Below are 22,430 nucleotides of genomic sequence, written 5' to 3'. Positions count from 1 at the left end.
CGGGGCGAAACGGTTTGGCTCCTCCCGTGACTCCTCCCTCCCGCCCGGGACGGTAGGCGCGCGCGGGAGCGGCGGTTGGGGACGTTGGCTGCGTGCGGCGCGGGCCGGCAGGTGAGGGGCGGGGAGGGGCCCTGCCCGGCGCTGCTCTCCCTTGGTGGGGCCCGGTCTGCGCGGCTCCCCTCTCCGGACGGGCGGGGAGAGACAGCCCCTTCCCCGAGCGGCCCTTCTGGGCTCGGCGGGCCGGGGCTGAGGGACGGAGGCGGCGGGGCGGCCGGGAGGGGTGCCGGGGAGCAGGAAGCGGGCCGATGGGGGCTGCGGGGCGGGGCTGACGGCTGGCTCGGGGGTGTCGGAGAGATTCGGTAGCGCCCTGCCTCCTCCCCCCCACTCCCCGATGCGGTCTCTTGGGCCGCCTGAACGCCGACAGGAGGGCCTCGGAGATGCGGTTCCCTCTTCGCAGAGCGGCTGAGGTGGCCGCTCCGGCGCCGTTCGCACGCCACGCTTCAGAAGCGGCTCTGGTAGAAAACTCCAGCCGCCTTGTTGAAACCGGAGGGCGAGGAACGTGATCGACCAGCTCCAGAGGGAAATCTGGGCTGCTCCCAGCCTGCGTGCTCCTCTGCCTGCGTGGGAGCGCCCAGCCGCTGCCCTGGAGGGAACGCTGTGGGAAAGATCCTTCGTGAATGATTTCTGTGCTTGGTCCATATATTAAAACGTAATGTAACTGCAGCCATCTGCATAAATAGCCCTTCCTCGCTTCTTAGTGGCTGTGAGAAACTTTCCTCTGCTCTTAGCCCGCCTCTGAGAAATAGTTGGGTGACAGACGAGCCTCGTGAATTAAAAGAATGTTCCTCTGTGTTCTAGCAGGATCTAGTTTTGTTTGGCCTTGGAAATCTCTCATGGAGAATGGTTGAGCAGGGATCAGTGACATCACTCGGCAGGAAACGCTCTTGGAAGAGTTGCTATCAGAGCAATCTTGCATGATGATAAGTCTCACAGATATCTCTTAAGGAGTTGAATGCTTCATAGGCCATAGACCAGCTTATTGACTGAAATTCAGACATTGCAGATACTGGATTTTATTTTTAGCATGAAATTTCACTTGAGAAGCATGTTACCCAGTTTTTATTCCATGTATGTACTCAGGATGCCAGATTTTTGTCAGCAAGTTCAGCTTCCTGTGAGAGGACACCAAATTGCTTCAATGTTTAGCACCTTTAGGCCGTCCCTCCCATCAAAAAGCCTTCCTCAGAACTGACCTCTTCCGTACTGGGGGAGAGGGAGGGAAAGCAACTTGGTGACTGTTAGCAGTGAAGTAATAATGGTGAGCTACAAAGCTGCATCTTAATTAACCTAAAGGAGATTTCACTTGTGTATGTATATGTATGCAGTAGCTTTCAGTAGCAAATGCCATAGCTGCTTGAAATCATCACCAATCTGAAAACAACTTTGCCTTTTACCTATTACAAAAAAGGCTGGGCTCCTGTCTGTCTGACACCTGGCAGTTTGCTTGGACTTCAAGATGGCTTTTTGATGGGAGGGACAGGCTGAAGGGTGCTGTATATTGAAGCAATTTGGTGTAATTTCACATAAAGCTGAACTCACAAAAATCTGCTTGGAAGATGGAAAGAATCGGTGATAATTTCAAATCCATAGAGTGAAAATGGGAGTGAGCTAGATAGAGAAGTGGCTATGGTATGTGAACTTTGTGAGTGAGAACTGATACCTTTTGGGTTAGAGGGCAAGCCAAGAGAGGGACTAGAAGGGAGACTTGGACTACTCATCACTGGAAGATACAGCATATGCTGACATTTTTATATTGCCATAGTAAATTATATGATCTCTTGAACTCATGCAAGTCAGTGTGATAAAAGTTCTCTTCTGTTGACACGTCTTTGTTTGTCAAGAGACTTTTTTTTTGCATGGATGTATTAGATGAGAGGTTTTTTTTTTTTTCCCTGTCTGCTTTGTATCTCAAAGTGATGCAGCTGCATGTTAAAATCTTATATTGGCAACAGAAGGTAAAATGACTGAGTTCGCAAGCATCCAGAAGAAAGAAGAGGAGAAAATGTTTCATTTTGAAGCTGTCAGCTCTTTAGAGAACACTCGAGCATGAAAGGAAATGTTGAGGGGAAGGAGGCTTAAAAAGAAAAAATAATACATCTGTTGGGTTTTTTGAGCTTTGAAAAAACTGTTTCCTGTAAATAGCAAGATGTCTTTAAGCAGTGTGTTTGGTTTGGTTAGTTTCCGGAAAGGATGTGAACTTTTCTTTTTCAGGCTTCAAAATGGTTTATCATACATCTGGTGCCTTTAGCAGCCCACATTCATGTTACTTGAATTTATTGTCCAATGATGTTGATAGGAACAATGATTGCTGGAAATCCTGCCCCTTGTTAGTGCTGAAGAGTCAAATACTTGTACTCTGTGAAGCAATTGACACTGATTCAAAATCTGGACATGCAATAAAAAATGTTTCTTTTTTAATTTAGTGTGCAACAGTGGATATCGTAATGTTTTGTGGTTTTTTTTTTCCTTGTACGATTTTTAATAAGCTGAAAAACATTATTATTTTTCCAGATTTGTCCTGACCTTCCATAAAAATGTCCAAGGTAAGAATAACGTTTCTGTCTTCCAAAGTAACAATGTGAAAGAAGTATTTTCTTTAAACCAAAAATTCTGCAAGAGCAGAATGTGTAACTTGCATCGTGTTTGATGATGGTGTGTATGCTAAATCTATGGGTCATAAATAAGAGAGAATTCACGTTTAGAAGACATGATATTGAAAGACTGAGTGATGTAAAACATATATTTAAGTAGTTTCCTACAAGTATAAACCTCTGCAGTTAACTAATAACCTTGGAAGGATTTAATTTTGGTCTTGGAGCTGTGTGTAAGCTCCCTGGTGCATTTTCGTTGAAACTTCCAATTCTGCTACTGTGTTTTGAGCAGCAAGTTTAAGAAAAGGATGTTCTTAGATTTAATTTCTTAATTTACTAATAGAGTCAACTGATCTTCTGGAAGAATCCTTCATAAACAATGTGTTAACTTAAAATATTATTGACAGGCTGAGATTCATCTTGTTCTTGGTCCCCTGCATTTGGTGTAATAGGTAGAACATTCACCTTAGCTTACTGGAGTGAAATGAATGATAAAGGGTACTTGAGTAATGTGTTTGAAGATGGAAACTAATAGATGTAAAAATTTCTTTGCAGTATTTGTAGCAGTGGGCATTTGAAACACTACTGTGTAAATTGCCCCTGCCCTTGTAAAGAGATCTCTAAAGAGGACTTTCAGCAGATGGCTGTCACTTCACTAGTTGTTCAGTATTTTCATTTGGGTGTTCTAAAACCAGATAGAAATGGTCACCTTTTTATTTAAATCCATAAACATTGGACACAAACCTTTTATTTTAAATGTGTGTGAAGACACTGTTTAAAAAGTGTATGATTAGAGAATGGGCTTCATACTTCAATAAATGTTTAGGGTTTTATTTCTTTTTTACTTCAGGTGGTCTTAGCTGGTTAGCTGAATAAATAAAACTTTTTTTTTTTTTTAAGCTCTAGGTGAATGTGGTTGTTCTGTACTTCACCGTGAAACTGTTGAGTAGTAGGAACACTTGTGTAGTTTTCTTCTTTCTGGATATCATGTAGCTTCAAACCATTTGAAATAATTGAGAAAAGCAGTTATACTTAAAGTATATCTTGAGTGATTACTTATTATTGTCTTATTTTATTTTATTTTTAGCAACAGCCTGCTCAGTTTACCAATCCAGAAACTCCTGGCTATGTTGGATTTGCAAACCTTCCCAATCAGGTTCACCGGAAGTCTGTGAAAAAGGGGTTTGAATTTACTCTTATGGTGGTTGGTAAGGAAACATTTTATAGCCTTTCTCAAAATTAGTATTTGCTCACAGTAAATTTAGAATTAAAATGAATATTGCTTCCACTATTGTAAGGCTTCAAGGCCAGGTTGGATGAGGCTCTGAGCAACCTGATGTGGTTGAAGATGTCCCTGCTCCTTGCAGAGGGGTTGGACTAGGGGTTGGACTTTGAAGGTCCCTTCCAACCCAAACCAGTCTATGATTCTATGATTCAGCTTGCATCAGAAAGCTCTTCTGTACTGTAGCATTTAACTTTCTTTCATAGTTTATTAATTAATGCAGCAATTATTTTCTAGACTACAAACCATGTTTGAATACATTAATAAGTTCATGAGTGAAGTGAAGAAATTTTGTTGTGCACTCCAGTGATCATTACTTCCTTCTCTTCTGTCTTACAGGATTCAAGCATTCCATTTAAAATGGAATGCATGTTTTGATTAAGAGAATAGTATTAAGGAGACTATTTAAAATATTCTTTATGTTTCTGTAGCTCGAAAGAATCGTAACTCTGGTCTTTCTACCCCTTCTAAATACTCTTGTAAGAGAACAATGAGAATTGGATTAGTTTGCTTTGATGTGAGCTGTTCCTTCTTAAATTGATCTTGATTTTCTGTTAGCAGTTATAATTTAAAGTTTAATTCTGTTCGATGTTTCATTGAGAATCCATGTTGGTATCTGGAATGGGAAGAGAAATCTAGTGTGTTTGCTGAAATATCTTGATCCTCTCAGAAGTCAGTGTTAATTTTTGCAAATTAAGTAGGCTCTCAGATCAGGCTTGGGTGTCTTTTATATCTCTCCTGGTCACACTGCTTGGGAGCTGCAACTTCTGAGTTTTGCTGTCTGAACTCTGTAATTCTCGCTTTTAAAATAGGCTTTTGCAAAAAGTACCCTAATAGAATTAGGTTCTTTATTACCTGGCGTCACAAGAAGTAAATCCCATTTGTGTGTTAGATTTGTCCAAGAGAGATCAGAGTGGAAATGAGCAGGAGAGGCGAGGCGGTACATGACAGGAGGTGTTTAGGTTCTTAATTGTTTTGGATTCCTGTAGTTACAGAAACAGTCTATCCTCAAACCTTTCATTAGTTTTGCCAAATGACAGCCCTAGCATTGCTTTTATCCTGTTTCTGTCTTTTGTATTTTAATGTTGGACAGAGTTGGCCCTTACTGTTGTCTTCCTAGAATTTCATCATAGTTGTTTACAGTATCTTTCATTGGATTTGCTTAGGATAATATCGTGATAGAGATCTCATAAAATCTACGGCTAAAGCCAAACTATAGGCAGATGTTTCACATTGTGGTATCTACTGTAACTCTTCAGAATGTACTGTTCAGTGATCATAAAAATCTGAACAGTTCTGAGAAACAAAAGATGTGCTTTCTGTGCTACAGCTAAACTTAATTTCCAGATCTCTTAGAGATTAATTGCAAATAGTGCCATGTGATACAGTTCTGGCAGAAAGCTATTTTAAATTATATAAACCAAACAGTTGTTTCTAGCCTCTTGTAAAATAGCAAACAGGAGGAAAATGACATGATATCAGAGAAACAGAAAGGCAATTAACTTCACCCCATCCACATCTTGGAGTAAAATTTAACTTTACAGTTGCGGCCTGCCGGTATCGTGAGGGATAAATGAAAACTACAGGAAGAGAACTTGGAGAAAAGTATTTTAATTGGAAATTTGGAATGATATTTTAAGATACACTAGCAGAGGGAGGCAGTCAATGTAAGATAAAATAAACTGTGCTTTAAATTGTTGATTATTTCAACAGTTTGGAATGTGAATTCTTTCTCTTGAAATATGCACGTGGTTTAAGTATGTTCTCTTGTGGGCTCTATCACAATGCCTGCAGTGAACTATTATTCTTCATTAACTTGCCATGCTTCTTGATTTCTGAGCAGGAGAGTGTTTCTTTAAAAACTATCTGCACTGACAGAGTCCTAATCAATGATTTTTCTTCTTCACATTGTTTTTTCTGCTATTGTTTATTGTGGCTCGTGAAAATATGAGCTGGAGTTTACAACAATTTGGGTGCTTGGCTGTGTTGCCTCCAAATAAATCCTAACCACTTGTATTTATTAACAATTTCATGTTTGTTCTCATTATTAAGCTATGAATTCATCTAAATAATTATTTCAATTGAGAGTCACTAAAGTCTTAACTAATGTGGCCAGTAGTTAGAATAACTATTCTTTTCATTAATCCTTGACAGTGACTATGAAAACTGATTTGGTTTACATGCAATATTTACCCAGACTGAAAGTATGGAATGTGCCACTGGTTAAAACCATACTTGTTTTGGTTTTGCTGAAGTGACACCAAGTGACTGTTGAATTATGCTGGCTGCGTGTCTCTTTCACTGGTGAAGGCTGCTCTGGTAAAATCTGATCCCGCGAGATGCATTCTATAAGGCATTAAAAACTGGCAACTCCTTTTATCTTTATTTAAAAAATAATTCTATCTCTTTTTTTTTCTTTTGTTCACATATCTTTGTCAGACTCTATTGCAGAATAGTCCGTGTTACTCAGAGGGATCATGAGGCCCGTCATTTTCAATATCTAATTTTAAAAATTAATTCTATCAACATCTGAAATAAAACCAGAATTCTAGAAAAGGAATTGTTCAGTGAATTGAAGTACTAAGCACTTTGAGTTGCTGGTCTTTTTTGTGCTCTGAACATTTGTTCTGATTAAGATCTTGATCTTTAGCTAATTAGTTGACTTTTGAACTTTCCCTATGGCTCAGTCAGTAGCCCTAGAACAAAAATGTATTTGTAGTACACTTCGGTAATCCCCGGTTTCATCAGTGAAAAAATTACTCTCTGCGTATGCTCAGTGGCCATGTCATATTCCTCTTCCCTTGGGCTCTCATTTGCCATATTAGTATAAAAAGCAGAAATGAATCCCACTTTGTGATGGCTGGCTGCGCAGGAGTTCAGCAATGCCTTTTTCATTGTTTACGTTGATGATACAGCCTGGGCAGCATCTATCGTCTCGCTGTGTATGATCTTTCACATTCTGGAGTAATAGCAGAAGAGCATCCCTTACAAAATCGGGTGGCATGAAATGGAAAATTTTAAGTTTGAATTGATCAGAACTCTACTTGACTAGCAGATTTAATTACAAATCATCAGTGAAAGCTCTAAGAAAATGTATTATAAGGCTGAAATGTAAAAATTGTTATTTGACCTTCTTGTGCAAACTTTTCTAATACAAAATTATAAGCTTTAAATTTTTAAATTAAAAGATTTACATTTAACATGTAAAAATGTGTAGTCACATGATACTGTCTGGATACAGTTTAAATTATTTATGTAAATATGTTGAATTTGTCTTTATATTGAATCACAGGTGAATCTGGATTGGGAAAATCTACGTTAATAAACAGCCTCTTCTTGACGGATCTCTACCCAGAAAGGATAATCCCAGGAGCTGCTGGTAAACACACCTTTGTTCTAGTTTCTCTGTTCTCAATGATTTTTGGAGTTCAGTGCTTTTATATTTGGATTTTAGTAACAGCCAGTAGTGATTTCTAGCTGTTCTAATTTCTAATGTATTTCCTGATACTTGAACTGTTTGGTGAAACTGGTTCCCTCTGTACCTAGGATGTATATGGGGTCTTTGTTGTTCAGTCCTCGGGTGTATTCAGATTGGCACCTAGAAAGTTGATCCTTTCTTTTGTTTAAAAAATGTAATCCTGTAACAGCAAGATAAACAATCAACTAAAACAATGAGAAACTTTTTTTAAATTTTTAAAATATTGCAGTTATAAAAATGCTTTGTTTTTGCCTGCTTGGACTTGCAACTTGATTTCTTTGCTTTGGGTTGATATTTAGTGAATGTGAACTTCACTTCCTTTTCTTCCTCAGTTCCTTGTTTCTTTTTGATTGTGTTAACTAAGGCATACAATAATCCAATCAAAGAGAATATTGCAAGAAAATAGAGGAAGATACTATTTTTCACCTCTTTGGTACTTGTTGAATGAGTTGCTCTAGTAATTGATCGTGTTAGCTGACAATTACTTATCACTTTCGACCTTAGGAAAAAAATCCGTTATGTATAATTTAGTATTGTTGTCCAGATTGCTAATTACATGCAGTTTTTTCACAGACCATTTTGCCTTAGTTTCTACATTATATTTAAGAACAGTATGAAATTTCAAATAATCTTTAGCAAAATCTAAAGAACTTAAGTACTGAGTCTTGCTATTAAGTTATAAGGCCGTAGAAGGTAATCTGTGGAATAATATTTATATAGTTGCCTCTGCCGATTAATCTTTGAGCTTATCTCAAAATGACATAGTCTTGTCAATTCTATTCTGAACGATCAAGTTTATTGTCTTTTAGAGAAGATTGAACGCACTGTGCAGATTGAAGCCTCAACAGTTGAAATTGAAGAGAGGGGTGTGAAACTACGTCTGACGGTTGTAGATACACCAGGATACGGGGATGCTATCAATTGTCGAGACTGGTGTGTACAGAGTATATATACTGATCTATGTATGGAGACCAGCATCCGTTTCATATTTAGCTGGGGGGACTAACGTGGGGAATAAGTAACTGAAGTGGGGCTGTATTAATAATGATATGCCGTTCACACTAGAATGGCCCAAATGGCAACCCTAGCTCTTTTAAACACTTCCATTTCAAAGGTGATTCAAGGTGATTATACTGTTAAGTCATTATATTGCCCTTTTTTGGTGTGTTATGTGAAGTGCTGACTTCGAGGTGTGATTTTTGGAGAGATGGGCATGTTTTTAGAAGCTTAATTTAAGTGTTTGGAGTCCATTCAAATACATGTGAAGTGGCGTCAATAACTTCCATACAACTTGAAATAAATTTCATGACACAGATATTTTTTTTTTTCTTAGTTAACTTTCTTAAGTTTGAGAGAGTTTTAAGTCAAGAGTGACCTTGACTTTTTTTTATAGTCAGAGAGCAATGGAATCACTGGGACACAAGAAATTCAACAATACTCTGAGAAAATAATTCATTTAGTCTTTAGTGGAAATAAAAATCCACCCTGAGATCTTGTCCATGTTCATTTGAGCATTCTCAGATTCTGTGCTTTGTTTTCAAGTGCATTTTCATCATCTTTGGGTTTGATTGTTTGGATTTTTTTGAGAAATGTACATTATAATAAGTACTGAGAAATATTCTTGAGATAAATTACAATCAGTTTTCAATGGTAATCTCTCTTCCCACATCTCTCAAGACCATGAACCTCAAGGTAGGGACTGGGGAAATGAAGTACCTCCCATTGTAAGTGAAGATCAAGTTCGAGACCACCTGAGGAACTTGAACATACCTAAGTCCATGGGACCCGACAAGATGCTTCCCATCTTGTTGGGTTATCTATGGCAGATGTAGTTGTCAAGCCACTCTCCATCATATTTCAAAAGTCATGGTGGTCAGGCAAAGTTACCAGTGACTGGAAAAAGGGAAACATCACACCTGTTTTTAAAAAGGGTAAAAAGGAGGACCCTGGGAACTATTGACCAGTCAGCCTCACCTTAGTGTCCAGTAAGATCATGGAACAGATCCTGCTGGAAGATACACTGAAACATGTGGAAGACTGGGGGTTGATTAGACACAGCCAGTATGACTTCACCAGGGGCAAATCGTGTCTCCCTAATCTGGTGGCCCTCTATGATGGAGTAGATAAAGGAAGTGCTACTGATATCACCTACCTGGACTTCTGTAAGGCCTTTCATATGGTCTCCCATAACATTCTTGCCTCTAAACTGGAGAGATACGAGTTTGATGGACAGACTGAAGAGAATATGGCAATACTGGTGGATGAAAAATTGGACGGCAGAGGTGATTCTCCCCCTCTACACTGCTCTTGTGAGATCTGCATCCAGCTCTGAGGTCTCCAGCACAAGACAGACACGGACCTGTTAGCGCAGGACCAGAGGAGGCTACGGAAATGATTGAAGGGCTGGAATAGCATTCAAGAAAGGCTGAGAGAGTTGGAGTTTTTCAGCCTAGAGAAGAGAAGGCTCCAGGGAGACCTTACTAAGGCCTTTCAATATATAAAAGGGGCTTATAGGAAAAATGGAGAGACTTATTAACAGGGCCTGTAGTAACAAGGCAAGGGGCAACAGTTTTAAACTGAAAGAGGGTAGCTTTAGATTGAACATAAGGAAGGAAGTTTTTTACAAAGAGGATGGTGAGACACTGAACAGATTTCGCAGGGAAGTTGTGGATGCCTCATCACTGGAAGTGCTTGCGGTCAGGTTGGACAGAGTTTTGAGCCACCTGACCTACTGAAAGATGCCCTTGCCCATTGGACCAGGCAAGGTCCCTTCCAACTCAAACCATTCTGTGATTTTTTTAAAATCAATTTGTAACAAGAACCTTAAATTATCTTGAGCATGTGTGATTAAAACTAGTCAAAACGAACCCAAGATAAGTTTGCTGTAGAAGTTGTGTGTTATATGTATGTATATTTTATCTTAGTACAAAAAAAAAATGCATAGTGATTTGTTATTTTGGAATTCAAGTAAAATTTTAAGATCTATGCTCTTCAAATCTTACAGTCTTACAGCACCAGTAAGTTAATTTTTCTTCATCAGCAGGATGTCTTAATGTTATAATATTACCTTTGAAACATCACTAAAATTATTGACCATTTGGGAATGAGCATGATTTCTTGAATGCATATTTGTTTTACAGTTTTAAGACCATAATCTCTTACATCGATGAGCAGTTTGAGCGATATCTGCATGATGAGAGTGGTTTGAACAGAAGGCATATCATAGATAACCGGGTTCATTGCTGCTTCTATTTCATTTCACCGTTTGGTCATGGGTAGGTGTTTCACTGTCATTTTATTTTTAAATGGTTTTACTTTGGGGAGTTTGTTTGTGCCTGTCGACTTAAATTTTCAGAATTAGATTTCCATTACCGAAGGAAGTACTAGAACTGCTGGAATTAATTTGATGTGTTATGTCTCTCTGTGTAAAGAGAAAGATCTGTGTTCATGTGAGAATAAATTGGTAGTTTAGATTAAAAATAAATTAAAGCTTTTCCATATTTTAATTTTAGCCTTAAGCCTCTGGATGTTGAGTTTATGAAGGCCATACACAACAAAGTAAATATTGTACCAGTGATTGCAAAAGCTGATACACTTTCTCTGAAGGAGCGAGAAAGACTAAAGAAAAGGGTAAGTATTTTTCTAGCTTGCAGAAAAATATTGTACCTTGGTTATAGCAGCATGATTGCTGATGAGAGGGGATTCTCATTCAATCTTACTCTGTCTCAGCAAAGAAAAATATCTCATGCACAGTGTAACATCATTTAATATGTAGGTTGATATCTTGTAAATTCTTTTATTATGTATATAACTGAGAAATTGTCCTTAAAATGTTGCCTGTGAAATGGCAGGTTGGCTGCATTTACAGTTATGTTATGAGTGAATTTTGAAACTTAGAAAAAATATTTACATGCATTTGCTAATGCTAATTGCTCCCTTACCTGTTTAATCAGTCACAAAGCATCTATGATGTGCATATATTTTTTTTACCCAGTCAGAATTCTGATGATTGAAAATAGAATTTTCAGAGCTATTTCTGATTTTGGGGTGTGTCACCCTGTGTCACCCTCTTCTAATATGTTCCAGTCCTTTCTTTTATAGGCAAGACCCTTTAACACATTCAGTCATGCAGGACTTGATGCTGTATTTGCTGAGGAGGGAAAAATGCAACAAACCATCGAGTTAACAACTATGAAATTTAGAAAGAAGTATTAGAATTAACTTGCCAGAAGGCACACTTGATCCAGTTTTAACTGCTATGTTTAAAACTTTATCTATGATTTTCCAGTTATTCTGAAAATCCTTGTAGTTATCTTAACCAACTTGCAATAAAAAATAGAGAAGTATACTTTGATACTGTATTGTGCTAGAATTCTGCAGATATTTTTCTTTTTAAAGAGCAAAATTTGAGTTTAGGGCAAATAGATTCCAGCTGCAGATGTCATTTTTAGTCATGAAACAGAAAAAAGTATTTGTCATGTCTGTAGCTTAGTTAGGTTTTTAAACACTCCCACTCCTACCCCCAAATAGTAATTCAGAGGCAAGAGGAGTTTTAGGCTGTTCAAAGCAATTATGACTTCTGAGTCAATGCTTTATAGTTAAAAAAAACCCAAACAGTTACAGAGGTCTTTAAAAAGATCAATTTCTTATGTGTAATCCACAAAAGACAGTGTTTATTTGAACACTATTGTTTGTCTGGAAGTCTGTGGCAAGTAGTTGTTGAATATAATGAAGAAATACCATGTTTAAAAACAAATCCTTGCTGAGTAATTGGGATCAGTAAGATAGGCCCAAATATCTCAAGAGACTGTGTATAACTGATTAAGTCATTTTATCTTAAGATTAGAAGTACTGTCTTCACACATATATTACCTCTGTTTCTTATAAATCTCAGATTCTGGATGAAATAGAAGAGCATGGCATCAAGATTTATCACCTGCCTGATGCTGAATCGGATGAGGATGAAGATTTTAAAGAGCAGACCAGACTCCTGAAGGTATGACTGGCTTTCCAGGTTCCACACATGGGTAGCATATTTTATCTTTTGGGGCTGCTCAAAAGGCTTTCAAAAAAGATGCAGACTGTGACCTGCGATGAGACCTTGAGTGAGTCACTCTGTCTCTGTGCCTGGGCTTCCCTATCTGGAAGGTGATGGTGATTAATTTTCTTTTTATTTTTTTTTATTTTTTTTTTTTTTTACACCTTCAAATTAAAAGCATTACAGACTTTTTACCATAATATGCAGTGCTGAGCAGGTCAAGAGTTGTTCTTGGAGTTGTTTGTTCTGGTTCATAATTTTTGCATTTTTGGCTTTCAGGCCAGCATTCCATTTTGTGTCGTGGGATCCAATCAACTAATTGAAGCCAAAGGTAAAAAAGTTAGAGGTCGACTCTACCCCTGGGGTGTAGTTGAAGTGGAGAATCCGGAACATAACGACTTCCTGAAGCTGAGGACCATGTTAATGTAAGTTAGAAAATTCTGATTAAATGGTTGTTAAAAAAAAAGAAAAATCACCAAGAAGATACTCAAACACTGTAATGGGGGTTTGGAGCGGTTGTGGAATTCTTAGAGACATTCGGAGTTTGTCTGGAGGAGGCTATAAGCAACCTTGGCCTAGCTGGCCTAGACCTAGGCAGGGACTGGACAGCGTAGGCTCCATAGCTTATTTCCAATCTGAATTACTCAGTGATTCTGTGAAAATAATCTTTTGTTTGATTCTTTTGTTGAACACAGTGTTGTATTGCTATTCAGACCCCAGGAACATAAAACAGGTTGCTTCACACCTTGTGTTTATTTAAATGTATGTCTATATGTAGATATATCTGCAAAGGATTAGGCTCCAAAGGCCACTGCTTGATTTTTCTCAGGCTTTGCTACTCTGTTTCCCTGCCCAGCAGTGCTTCATCAAACACCTCAGCCAGGAAGACAGCTTACGTCAGGGCTGCCTCAGGGTCCGAGGTGGTCTGTTATTGCACCAGTTTAACTTGAATTAGCTTTTAAATTAGCGTGTTAAATGTGTGTACATGCTGAACACATTGGCTCAATGCAGTGCTGAATGTGAGAGTTGGTTAAGCAAGCTCATGTGACATGGATATGTTTTATCTTTTAATTATTTTGCTTCCTCCAGCACCCATATGCAAGATCTTCAGGAGGTGACCCAGGATCTTCACTACGAGAACTTCCGCTCTGAGAGGCTCAAACGAGGCGGCAGGTTGTCATCTTATGTTTACATGCTGTTTCTTCCCTGAATTTATTTTTTGCTCTCTCTCTGTCTCTCCCACCATTTCATTGCTAGGATTTGGTAGATCATGGACAGCTCTGTAGCTCCAGTCAGCACCAAGTTCAGTTAATCAGCGTACACTGAGCGTAAGAAAAAGTATTATGTAAATCTGAAGAGACAGTTGTGATATTAAAAGGGTATAGTTAGATCTCTGCTTTGTTTTAATGCCTGAACACGGTTGGATTGGAATGTTTGAGGTAAATAAGCAGGGCAGATGTCTATCATAAATGTCGTTTTAAAAAATCTGCAAGTCAGGTCAGTGCTGATATGTTACAAAAAGGATTTTTTTTCAGAATTAACTACTGGAATAGTTGGACCGTGTCTTTAAAAATGAATACTCAAGTCCTTCTACAGTGCTTTATTAAACAAAATAATTTTCTTTGCATAGCAGTCACAGGATAATGTCTTTTATCTCTATTTTGGGCAGTGGTGGGTAGGGCACATCTTTCCTAGTGAGAGAGGCAGACAGAACACTCCATTTTTAACTAAAATAGCAGTTGAACTTGAGTTTGTGAGTTACTGTTGAAAACTAGATCTTTCCTGGTTTAGATTTTTCAGTTGCTTCTCTGATTTCAGCCGCTAGAGGGTTTCATAATTGCACATTTCAGTGGTTTTAATGTATTTTGCCAAGCTTTTTCCATCATGCTGTTGCACAGATTTTGTCACACGCCTAGTCAGTTTTCAGGGAAAGGACTTTGCCTGTAGCATTGGCCTACAAGTCCAGTTTTACCTTCAGGCAAGATGACGTGCTCTTCTCCCCTGACTTTAAAATCCTGTCCTCTGAAGTTCAAGCTTAAATTTTTTTTTTTCCACGTTCTAGTGCCTGTTATCCCACAGGTATGTACAGAGGTCTTAGAAGTAATGTAACCTAAGGTAATCCAGAGTTAAAATAGTGTTTTCCAATTTTTAGAGGATTTAAAGTTGCCTCTGCCAAGCACCTGTGACAGTAAGTTACTGTTAAGTTGGAATATCTTTCTTTGTGAAACTAAAACATGGTTTTGTACCTTGCCTAGTTAGGAGGCCCATCTGTCTTTGTTTTCACATTTCTGACGTGGTGCTAGAACGTAGTTAAGTTTACTGTAAGTGAGGGTAGTTTGTGTGTGAATTTATTTCAAACCTAAAGTACCCAAAGTAGCACTGACCTCACCAGCAGTACTTGGCACTTTGTTCTTACTGACTGTATTCACTCGTATTCTTGGAAGCTTTCAGGCACAGAGGATTTTTTTATGATCTATTTCTCTGTTAACCTTTTAGCAAACATCAGTTTGTTCGCTTTGCACTTTTGATGGCACTTGTGTGATTAGATCTGTTAGCAGATCTTCCCCATTGCAACATGGGACAGGAGAAATCTATTTGCAGAGTTGTAGGTAATCTTGAAAATATAGTACCTAAAAATATTCTTCTATTTAGTTTCTCAATGTAAAACTGGAATGTCCCAGTTAAGCAAGAGTTTGCTGAGATACTGACTGAAAGCATTTGTTTAATTTTGACAGGAGTAATCAATGTTTGTACTATACTTGAACATGTTATACAAAAGAAATCATCTGGACTTGCAAAGATGTTACTATACTAGAAGAATAATCAAACTTGAAAGTCTTAAGTGGAGCAGATTCCAGACATGGGCTATGGTTGTGTTACTTTTATGGTCTAGGTTATGAGCCTTTTAGATGTTTGGTAGCAAACATGGTTCATGAAGTTAGAGATGGGATAGAACTGCATCAAAATAAGGCTCTGCCTGGAGGTAACCAGGTTTCCAGATACAGAATTTCTTAGAGCACTCATTATTTTACACGTCACTTCCATATTTTTATTAACATCTTGTCCAGCATTACCTTGAACTTATATTTTGATTTAGTTGTATTGATTTATTACACCAATGCAAGAGAAGAATGAGTGTGTCCTTGCAGTATTTCTGAATTTGCTCTATCTGTGTGGTACTCAAATTGCAATCAGTTAAGATAATGTTATGCTCAGGTAAACTGCTATAACTTGAATACTGTTCAGAAACAGTTTTTATTGATACCTGCATGTGAAGATCTGTCATCTTTTAAAGTCATAGCTAGAACAGTTTTTGAAGTTCATAACTTCATGAAGCAGTAAGGGATAAATTTATGTCTTAAAAAGAATTTACAAACATGAATTGCAACTATGTGAAGAACATGTTTCAATGAATTTTGTTCGTGTTATGAAACCCTGACATGTATTCTACATTATTGAACGATATTCATCTTATTTTAGGAAAATAGAAGATGAAGAAGTAAATAAAGACCAGATTCTGCTTGAAAAAGAAGCTGAAGTAAGATGACAAAACTCTGTAGTCTTGTGATAGGGGAATTTTTATTCTTGAATCATTATTTTAGGTCAAATTATTTATATGATGTTGGTAATTTGTAAAGGAAAAGACAGCATTTGCTAACACAAACTTATTCAAGGTATGGTAATAGAAGAGGATGTGAAGAGACGTAGAAGAGTCTCAGGATACTGATTTATTGGAACAGATGGAATCTGGTAAAATGCCTGACTCCATTGTACTGATCAGCGATGGATGAAATGCACGTTGTATGGGGAGGGAGAGGCATCCTCACATGAGTAAAGTTTCTAAAGTTTGCAGTTGCAGACTAGGAAAAAAGTTAGTTCAGCTCTGCAGCAAAGGAGGAAACAATGGTAGGAATTGTCAGGCATAAAGAACAAAACAGAAATTCTCATTCTGCCACTGTGATAAATCCATAATGCATAGCTATAACCCTGTTTTCATGGTCCCCCTAAGCCAAAAAGTATATAACCAAGATTAGAAAAAGTATAGTGAATAGCAAAAAGTGGGCAGAAAGGCTGAAGTTGAGCTCTGAAGCAGGTCTTGTAACACGGGAGATGATGATAATGTTCTTGTTGGGAAGCAATTGGCAGAGGGGAAGGACATAGTAAGGGGCTTACATAATCATAGATGGCAGGATGAATGAGAATCTACTATACAAGAAACAGGCCACATTTAGTGAGATTAATAGGTGACTGCTTTCAAATAAAAAGATACTTCTAAGCTATTCTGTAAACTGTGGAACTCATTAGCCTGGAATTGTGTGCATAGCGAGAATGCAGATAAGCTCACTAACGCTGAGAGACTGAAGGGTTTTACTTTCTCAATGAATGTGCTCACTAAACACAAAGGTAGATTTTTTTTTTTTTTTTGGTTTAGCAAGTTCAGAATTAACAGATTTCTAGAGTTTGACAGATTATGTCAGAAAATAACACTGCGTACATACACCTGGCTGTTAGGCTCTTCCATGAATTTGCTAATAGCCAGTGTTGGAGAGGAGGCTGAGTTACATGAACTGTTTGGTCTGTCCTAGCACAAGCAGACGCTCAGTCTTCTGCTAGTGGTCTTATTGGCTACCCAAGTCCCAAAAGGTAACTAGAGTAAAAATGAAAAGGGTCGTTGTTTCAAGAAATATGAAAAAAGAATAGTGTAAACATTTTACAGGTTTAACTTTCCATTGTTAAGCTTAATGTAGTGAGGTTGACTTTCCACTTGTCAGAGTTGAGTAGAGTAAAATAATTGAAGTATTGTGCATACAACATGGCTGAATTAATCTCAGTAACTGAGTTACATTATTACTCTGTGTTTAAATGTTGCATTGCTCTAAAATTGACCTTCAGCCATTTTTCATAATGCTTATGTCTCCTTGGATGATTTGCTTGAAATACTTACTTCCACTTAGACATCACTACCAAGGGAGCTGGGAAGTAATCCTGACTATTTTTATTTTTTTTAAGTAAGAGATACAGGTGTACTTTGGAGGGACATAAACAAGCTGCTTTTCTTCTGGTGATAAGATTTAGTAACTGTAAGTGTTTGTTCAGCACTTCAGCACCATTATTTTAATGCATTTAACTTCAGAGGAAGCAAAGGCTTCCATTTAGGGATGCTTAAAATCTCATCCCAAATTACAATAATACAGCCTGCTTATTTCAGTCATTAAATTTCCAACCTCTTAATAGGTGAGGAAGAGCAGTAGAAGAAGATGCCATAACTTGAGGTTGTTACCCATCAGATAAAGATAAGGCAGATATGTGTTCCCCCTTTAATATAAATAATTAATAGTGTTGTGGCAGCAAAGAGTAATATTCTGAGGTGAGATTAGGCTAAAGTATTCTTCTGTGCTACTTTTCCAGCTTCGTCGCATGCAGGAGATGATTGCGAGAATGCAGGCACAGATGCAGATGCAGATGCAAAGTGGAGAAGGAGATAGCAGTGCAGTCCATGGACACCATGTATAAAGTCTTTGGTAAGATGATCAAGTAGCCACTTAAAGGGGTTTTTGAAGTTTTGGAAAAAGGTTTACACAAGATGGTTTGCATAGGTTTCAGTCTTAGTTTTAATTTTTAAGGTTTAACTACTGTTTGTGAAGTGAAATGTCTTGGAGCCAAACTAAACATTGGTTGGGGGGGAGAGGGTCGGAAGTGCATTGTGTGCCCTGAAAGTCAAGGCAATATGTGCTGGCAAGAATTGTTGAAGGAGTCTTTCAAATTGTGTAAACAGGTGATTCTCAAACTCATGATGAAGTCGTCATTTCATTGTGACTTCTAGAATATGCACAGTTCTTTCGAGTTTCTAACTGTCTTAAATTGTATTTTGCTGTCTTGTTTTTAGATTACTTTGTACCCTTACTTAAAGGAGACCTTCTGGAGTTGAATTACGGTGGTGTTTTAGCAGAAAGGATGCCTTTTGCTCGACGTGTGACTTGGAGTTTGCTTTAGAGTTAAATGTGGAAATGCATTGTGGTAACTCTTGTGATATGTATTTCATAACATGTAGTCAGTCGGTATTTTATATATTATACACATTTGACTTTGATTTTGTTTAGTAATTCTTACATTCAGCTTATTTTAAATTTCCCATTGTATTAGGGATACAAAATAGACATTGAAACTTTTCTAGCCTGATATGGTGTTAGATAATAATATTTTTTTAGTATGACTTACTAGTTCCCTGCTTTTAACTTTGTATTACTTTTAGAAACAGCTGTCAGTGATATCTTGTTCAGTGGCATGTAATAGTCACCTCACTAAGGATTCCTGCAAGGTTAATTTTGTATTTTTGCAGTGTTTACAGGTGTGTGTCTGTGAGACTATCAGCCCTTTTTCTGTCTCTGCTCACTGCAGATGATTTCCTTGGCCTCTGCAAGTATCAAATTAAAATTCAAGCATGCGTTGTGTCTTAACAAAAGAAATTAGAGGAAATGCCTCTTCAAGAGGCTCACTGTATTTTATATAACAAGCATTATTTCCTTGAGCTTTAACCTTGAGGTATGTATATTCTTTATTGTTTGACTAAAATCTTACTGTATTGCAGATAATTTTTCAGAGTTTCTTGTAGGTCAGCACAAATCAGTCCTGCTATTTTCTGGGATTACTGTAGCCAAATAAACTTGAATAATGCTGATATTGTTAAATGAGGTAAATCCCAAAGAGTAGTTTTCTATGCATGGGTGTTTCATATATCCAAACGCATAAGAAATTCTATAATTCCTAATGAGTATTTTCATACTATTTTTAGGGCATTGCAAACTGTTATTTGTAGTATAAAATATATATTAGCACAGTTCTCTTTTTTAAAAGTACTTTGTGCCTGACAGGATCAATGCAAACTGTATTTTAAAGTCTTCTTGCTCCAAGATGGAGTTAGCAGTATTACTTCGGAAGTGACTCTGATTGATAAGTTACATTTTTTTTTTTTTTTTTTTTTTTTTTAGGCCAAGGTCACTTTCCTTAACACTGATAATAAAGGAGACTGGTTTTTAGCTTGGCTGGACTTCTACTACATACCATGTCTGGTATTGTATTGGCAGTACGTAATGACAGCTGTACGATACGGCTCCTTAGGTGGTAGTTGATAGGGTAAGCAGTAATACACCCTGGTTGGTTTTTCTATTGCTTCTGATAAAGCCAGCAATCAGATTTCCTAATCTGATCTATTCCAAAACATTGTTATCTGAACAGTTAATAAATAGATAGAATTGCAACTTTTTTATCTTCTTTGAGCTCAGGTGCAGCTGTGACATTTTTTTTTTTAATGTTTCTTTGAAAAAAATTAATAGAATTTCTACAGCTGATGTATAATTCTGGTGGTACTTAAGTGGCTAGATTAAATATAAACCTGCTAAGCAACTGAAATTTTTACCTGCCTGAAACTGCTGTTGGTTAATGGTTTTATATTTGAATCTTTCTAAAAATGTGAATTAAAATCTTGCATCGTAGCTTTTGCTAGGGAGCTCCAGTTTTCTTCTCAAAGGCAATTACTGTCAGTTTTGCGCAACTCATTTGACCTTGCCTAACCTTGACAAAAGTGAAAATGAGAACCTTTTTATATGTTGAGATGCACGGAAGTGTTAAGTCCCATTTTGTCAAATATTTAGATATAAAATTTAAGTGGAAAAACATGCACTTCTAAGTTCTTGTATTGCTTTTTTGAAAGAATGTGTAGAACCAAAGTAATGTGGCAGTATTGTCAGAAAACACTCCACACCACCTGATCTATTTCTAAATCTTCTGTTATATTTTTGTGAATAAGTTGTCATAAATTTACCAGAAGAATTTACTATAAACTTAAGTCATTGAATACTTTATGAAGTCCCATGCTGTTCTTCAGTTGCCACGAATCTGTTTTATTTCTGATAATGCAGCATTTGTCCACTTGAAAGCTCTTTGTCTGGTATCTCTCTGTCAAACGTGTCAAACACAGCACAGAATCATACGCTGTCTGCTTTGCCAAGGAGAACAACTCTGGGTCATTTGTGTTTTCACCTATAAGCTTGGTAGGGTATGGTAAGCTGCAATAGTACTATCAACCCGTACTTGAAAAAAAACTGTGAAATCTGAAGTGTATGCAAAGGGGAACTGGTTTTACTAGCTCTCTCTGTGTATGTTGGTTTGATAGTTTTTTCCTGTATTTTCTAAGATGGGAACAAAAGCAGATTGTCCATGCATTTAGTGCTGTTTGGTCGCTACCTGTGGAATTATTTTAGGCAATATCTTATTCTTTGAAATATCATGTATCTATTCAAATATTTGGTCACGGTAAAGTATTCTGTTTGATTCTTAGACAAGTAATATTTGATCTACAAATTCTAGCAGGAGAAATATTTTTGTATGTGATTTGTTTTGTTTTTTTTTCTTTTTAATAGGAAAAAGCAAGTTTATGGCACTTGCCATTTTAACTGAAATACTTAAGACAGCTAATTGCTGCTTCTTCCCAAGTCTTTTCCCCTTCACTTTTCTTAGGATGGTCTTCCAATTAATGGTTTCATGCTAAGACATGAAAAGTGAGACTACCTTTCTCAGATTCTGTTTCAGACAAACTGAACTACTAGTAGAAGAAGGACTTGGGTAGAAGAAAGACTTGGAGACACAAGGTAGATGTTTGGTGGCTTGCTGAACTGGCCACAATTTTTCTATTACAGCATTGTTACGTTTTTTATTTAGGAGTCAAAATACTTGTGAATTTGCAGAGCTTTATAGTTGGTAGCAAAAACTACTTTCTCTTGGTACAAAAATCTGTTACATTCTGTTTTATGTACTGCTATTAGCCAAGACTATAATAAAAAAAATGCTGAAATACATTTTTTTTGTTATGATTTGTTATTATAATCAACCCTGGCAATATTAATTTGTTTGTGGTGATATGCTTTAAATATAAAGGAGAAACGCAGATGCGGTTGAAAGAGGACACATTGAAGAACCTGCGTAAAACACAGTCAGTAGGTATTGTATGCTCCAGGTGTATTGGTACAGTGCATTTCCCTATGGCTGCTCCCAGAGCTGCCAAAGTCCTACCTATGGGATCTTGCTTTTTCAGCAGCTCTCAACAAAACTGCATGTCCCTTAATTCTTACGTTAGCATAGAAGGAAGCTACTTCTTGTTAGGTGGTGCTTTAAGTGTTAAGGATCATTGTTTTCTCCAGTGAATTGTGCTTCATCTCTGGAGAGAGTGAAAGGGTGTTTGATCTTTGTTCTAGATATTCTGAAATAATTTAGGGCTCATCTTCCTGTGAAACTACTTCAACAACCCCTATGGCTGTTAACAGATTAAGAGCGCCAGGCGGTGGCCTTGGGTTTGGATTCTTAGGCTAACTGGTAATACCAGTGGATTTTACAGCAGTACTTTAAATTTGGAATCTGTTGCTTTTGCACGTGCCCTGGTCTGGACAGCTCACTTTGGGTTGCTGTATTGGATCGCTTTGCATTGCTGGGAGGCACACGTTATGCGGTCAGACTGCTCCACGGGGGTAAAGCCTGTGCATGTTGTGACCCTTCATAGATGGTTTTAAAGTATGTTTCTGTTTCATTTATCTGAAGTGTTTAGTGTGGAACTAGTATATTAAAGGAAAATTCATCTTTAGGCTATAGTGAGAAAAGAGGCAAGGAAGTATCCTGAATATGTCAGACCTACTTTTTGGAAGAAGACTTTTTGTATGTGCTGATTGCATTTATTTGTTTTTTTTTTTTTTTTTTCAGAATGGCCTCCTTTCTGTCAGGTGTAGAAAACTACTTTTGTGGAATTCAAATCCAGTGCTGGAAAATAATTGCACTGAGAGTTGCACAATGAAATAATTACTGGAAAACTGATTATAAAAAAAGTCTTCCAGATATGTTAGTTCTGTGCACATAAACACAAAGAATAGTAATTGTGGATGGAGACTGAAATGAAATAGCATGTCAAAATGGACATGTAAAACACCTCACAAA

General features: G+C 37.6%; 1 protein-coding gene across 2 annotated transcripts; it reads left to right on the top strand.

The window, feature by feature from the left end:
- The first annotated feature begins 62 nt into the window (after nt 1-62).
- Nucleotides 63-21,304, top strand: SEPTIN2 (septin 2). Of its 2 annotated transcripts, none has more exons than XM_086754418.1 (14): nt 63-111; nt 2,572-2,603; nt 3,739-3,859; nt 7,226-7,312; nt 8,221-8,344; nt 10,552-10,686; nt 10,924-11,041; nt 12,306-12,407; nt 12,729-12,874; nt 13,539-13,622; nt 15,930-15,987; nt 17,859-17,971; nt 18,337-18,467; nt 18,790-21,304. In XM_086754418.1, exons 2-12 carry the CDS (start codon nt 2,595-2,597, stop codon nt 17,961-17,963), a joined length of 1,089 nt encoding a protein of 362 aa, XP_086610544.1. In that variant the 5' UTR covers nt 63-111; nt 2,572-2,594; the 3' UTR covers nt 17,964-17,971; nt 18,337-18,467; nt 18,790-21,304. The 2 variants fall into 2 exon arrangements, with proteins under 2 accessions (XP_086610544.1, XP_086610545.1); XM_086754419.1 differs by lacking the exon at nt 63-111 and having other exon boundaries at nt 2,178-2,603; nt 18,790-18,992; nt 19,439-21,304.
- Nucleotides 21,305-22,430: the final 1,126 nt, after the last annotated feature.

Source organism: Chlamydotis macqueenii, chromosome 9 (assembly GCF_036417535.1).
Source record: "Chlamydotis macqueenii isolate bChlMac1 chromosome 9, bChlMac1.mat, whole genome shotgun sequence".
NCBI lineage: Eukaryota > Metazoa > Chordata > Aves > Otidiformes > Otididae > Chlamydotis > Chlamydotis macqueenii.
The sequence above is the reverse complement of the archived record's forward strand: the minus strand, read 5'-3'. Positions and strand labels throughout refer to the sequence as shown.

Excerpts from the sequence above, each read along its gene's own strand:
- SEPTIN2 (XM_086754418.1), top strand. Across the intron at positions 8,345-10,551 it reads GCTATCAATTGTCGAGACTG|TTTTAAGACCATAATCTCTT; the intron begins GTGTGTACAGAG and ends TTTGTTTTACAG. Across the intron at positions 15,988-17,858 it reads TGCTTGAAAAAGAAGCTGAA|CTTCGTCGCATGCAGGAGAT; the intron begins GTAAGATGACAA and ends CTACTTTTCCAG.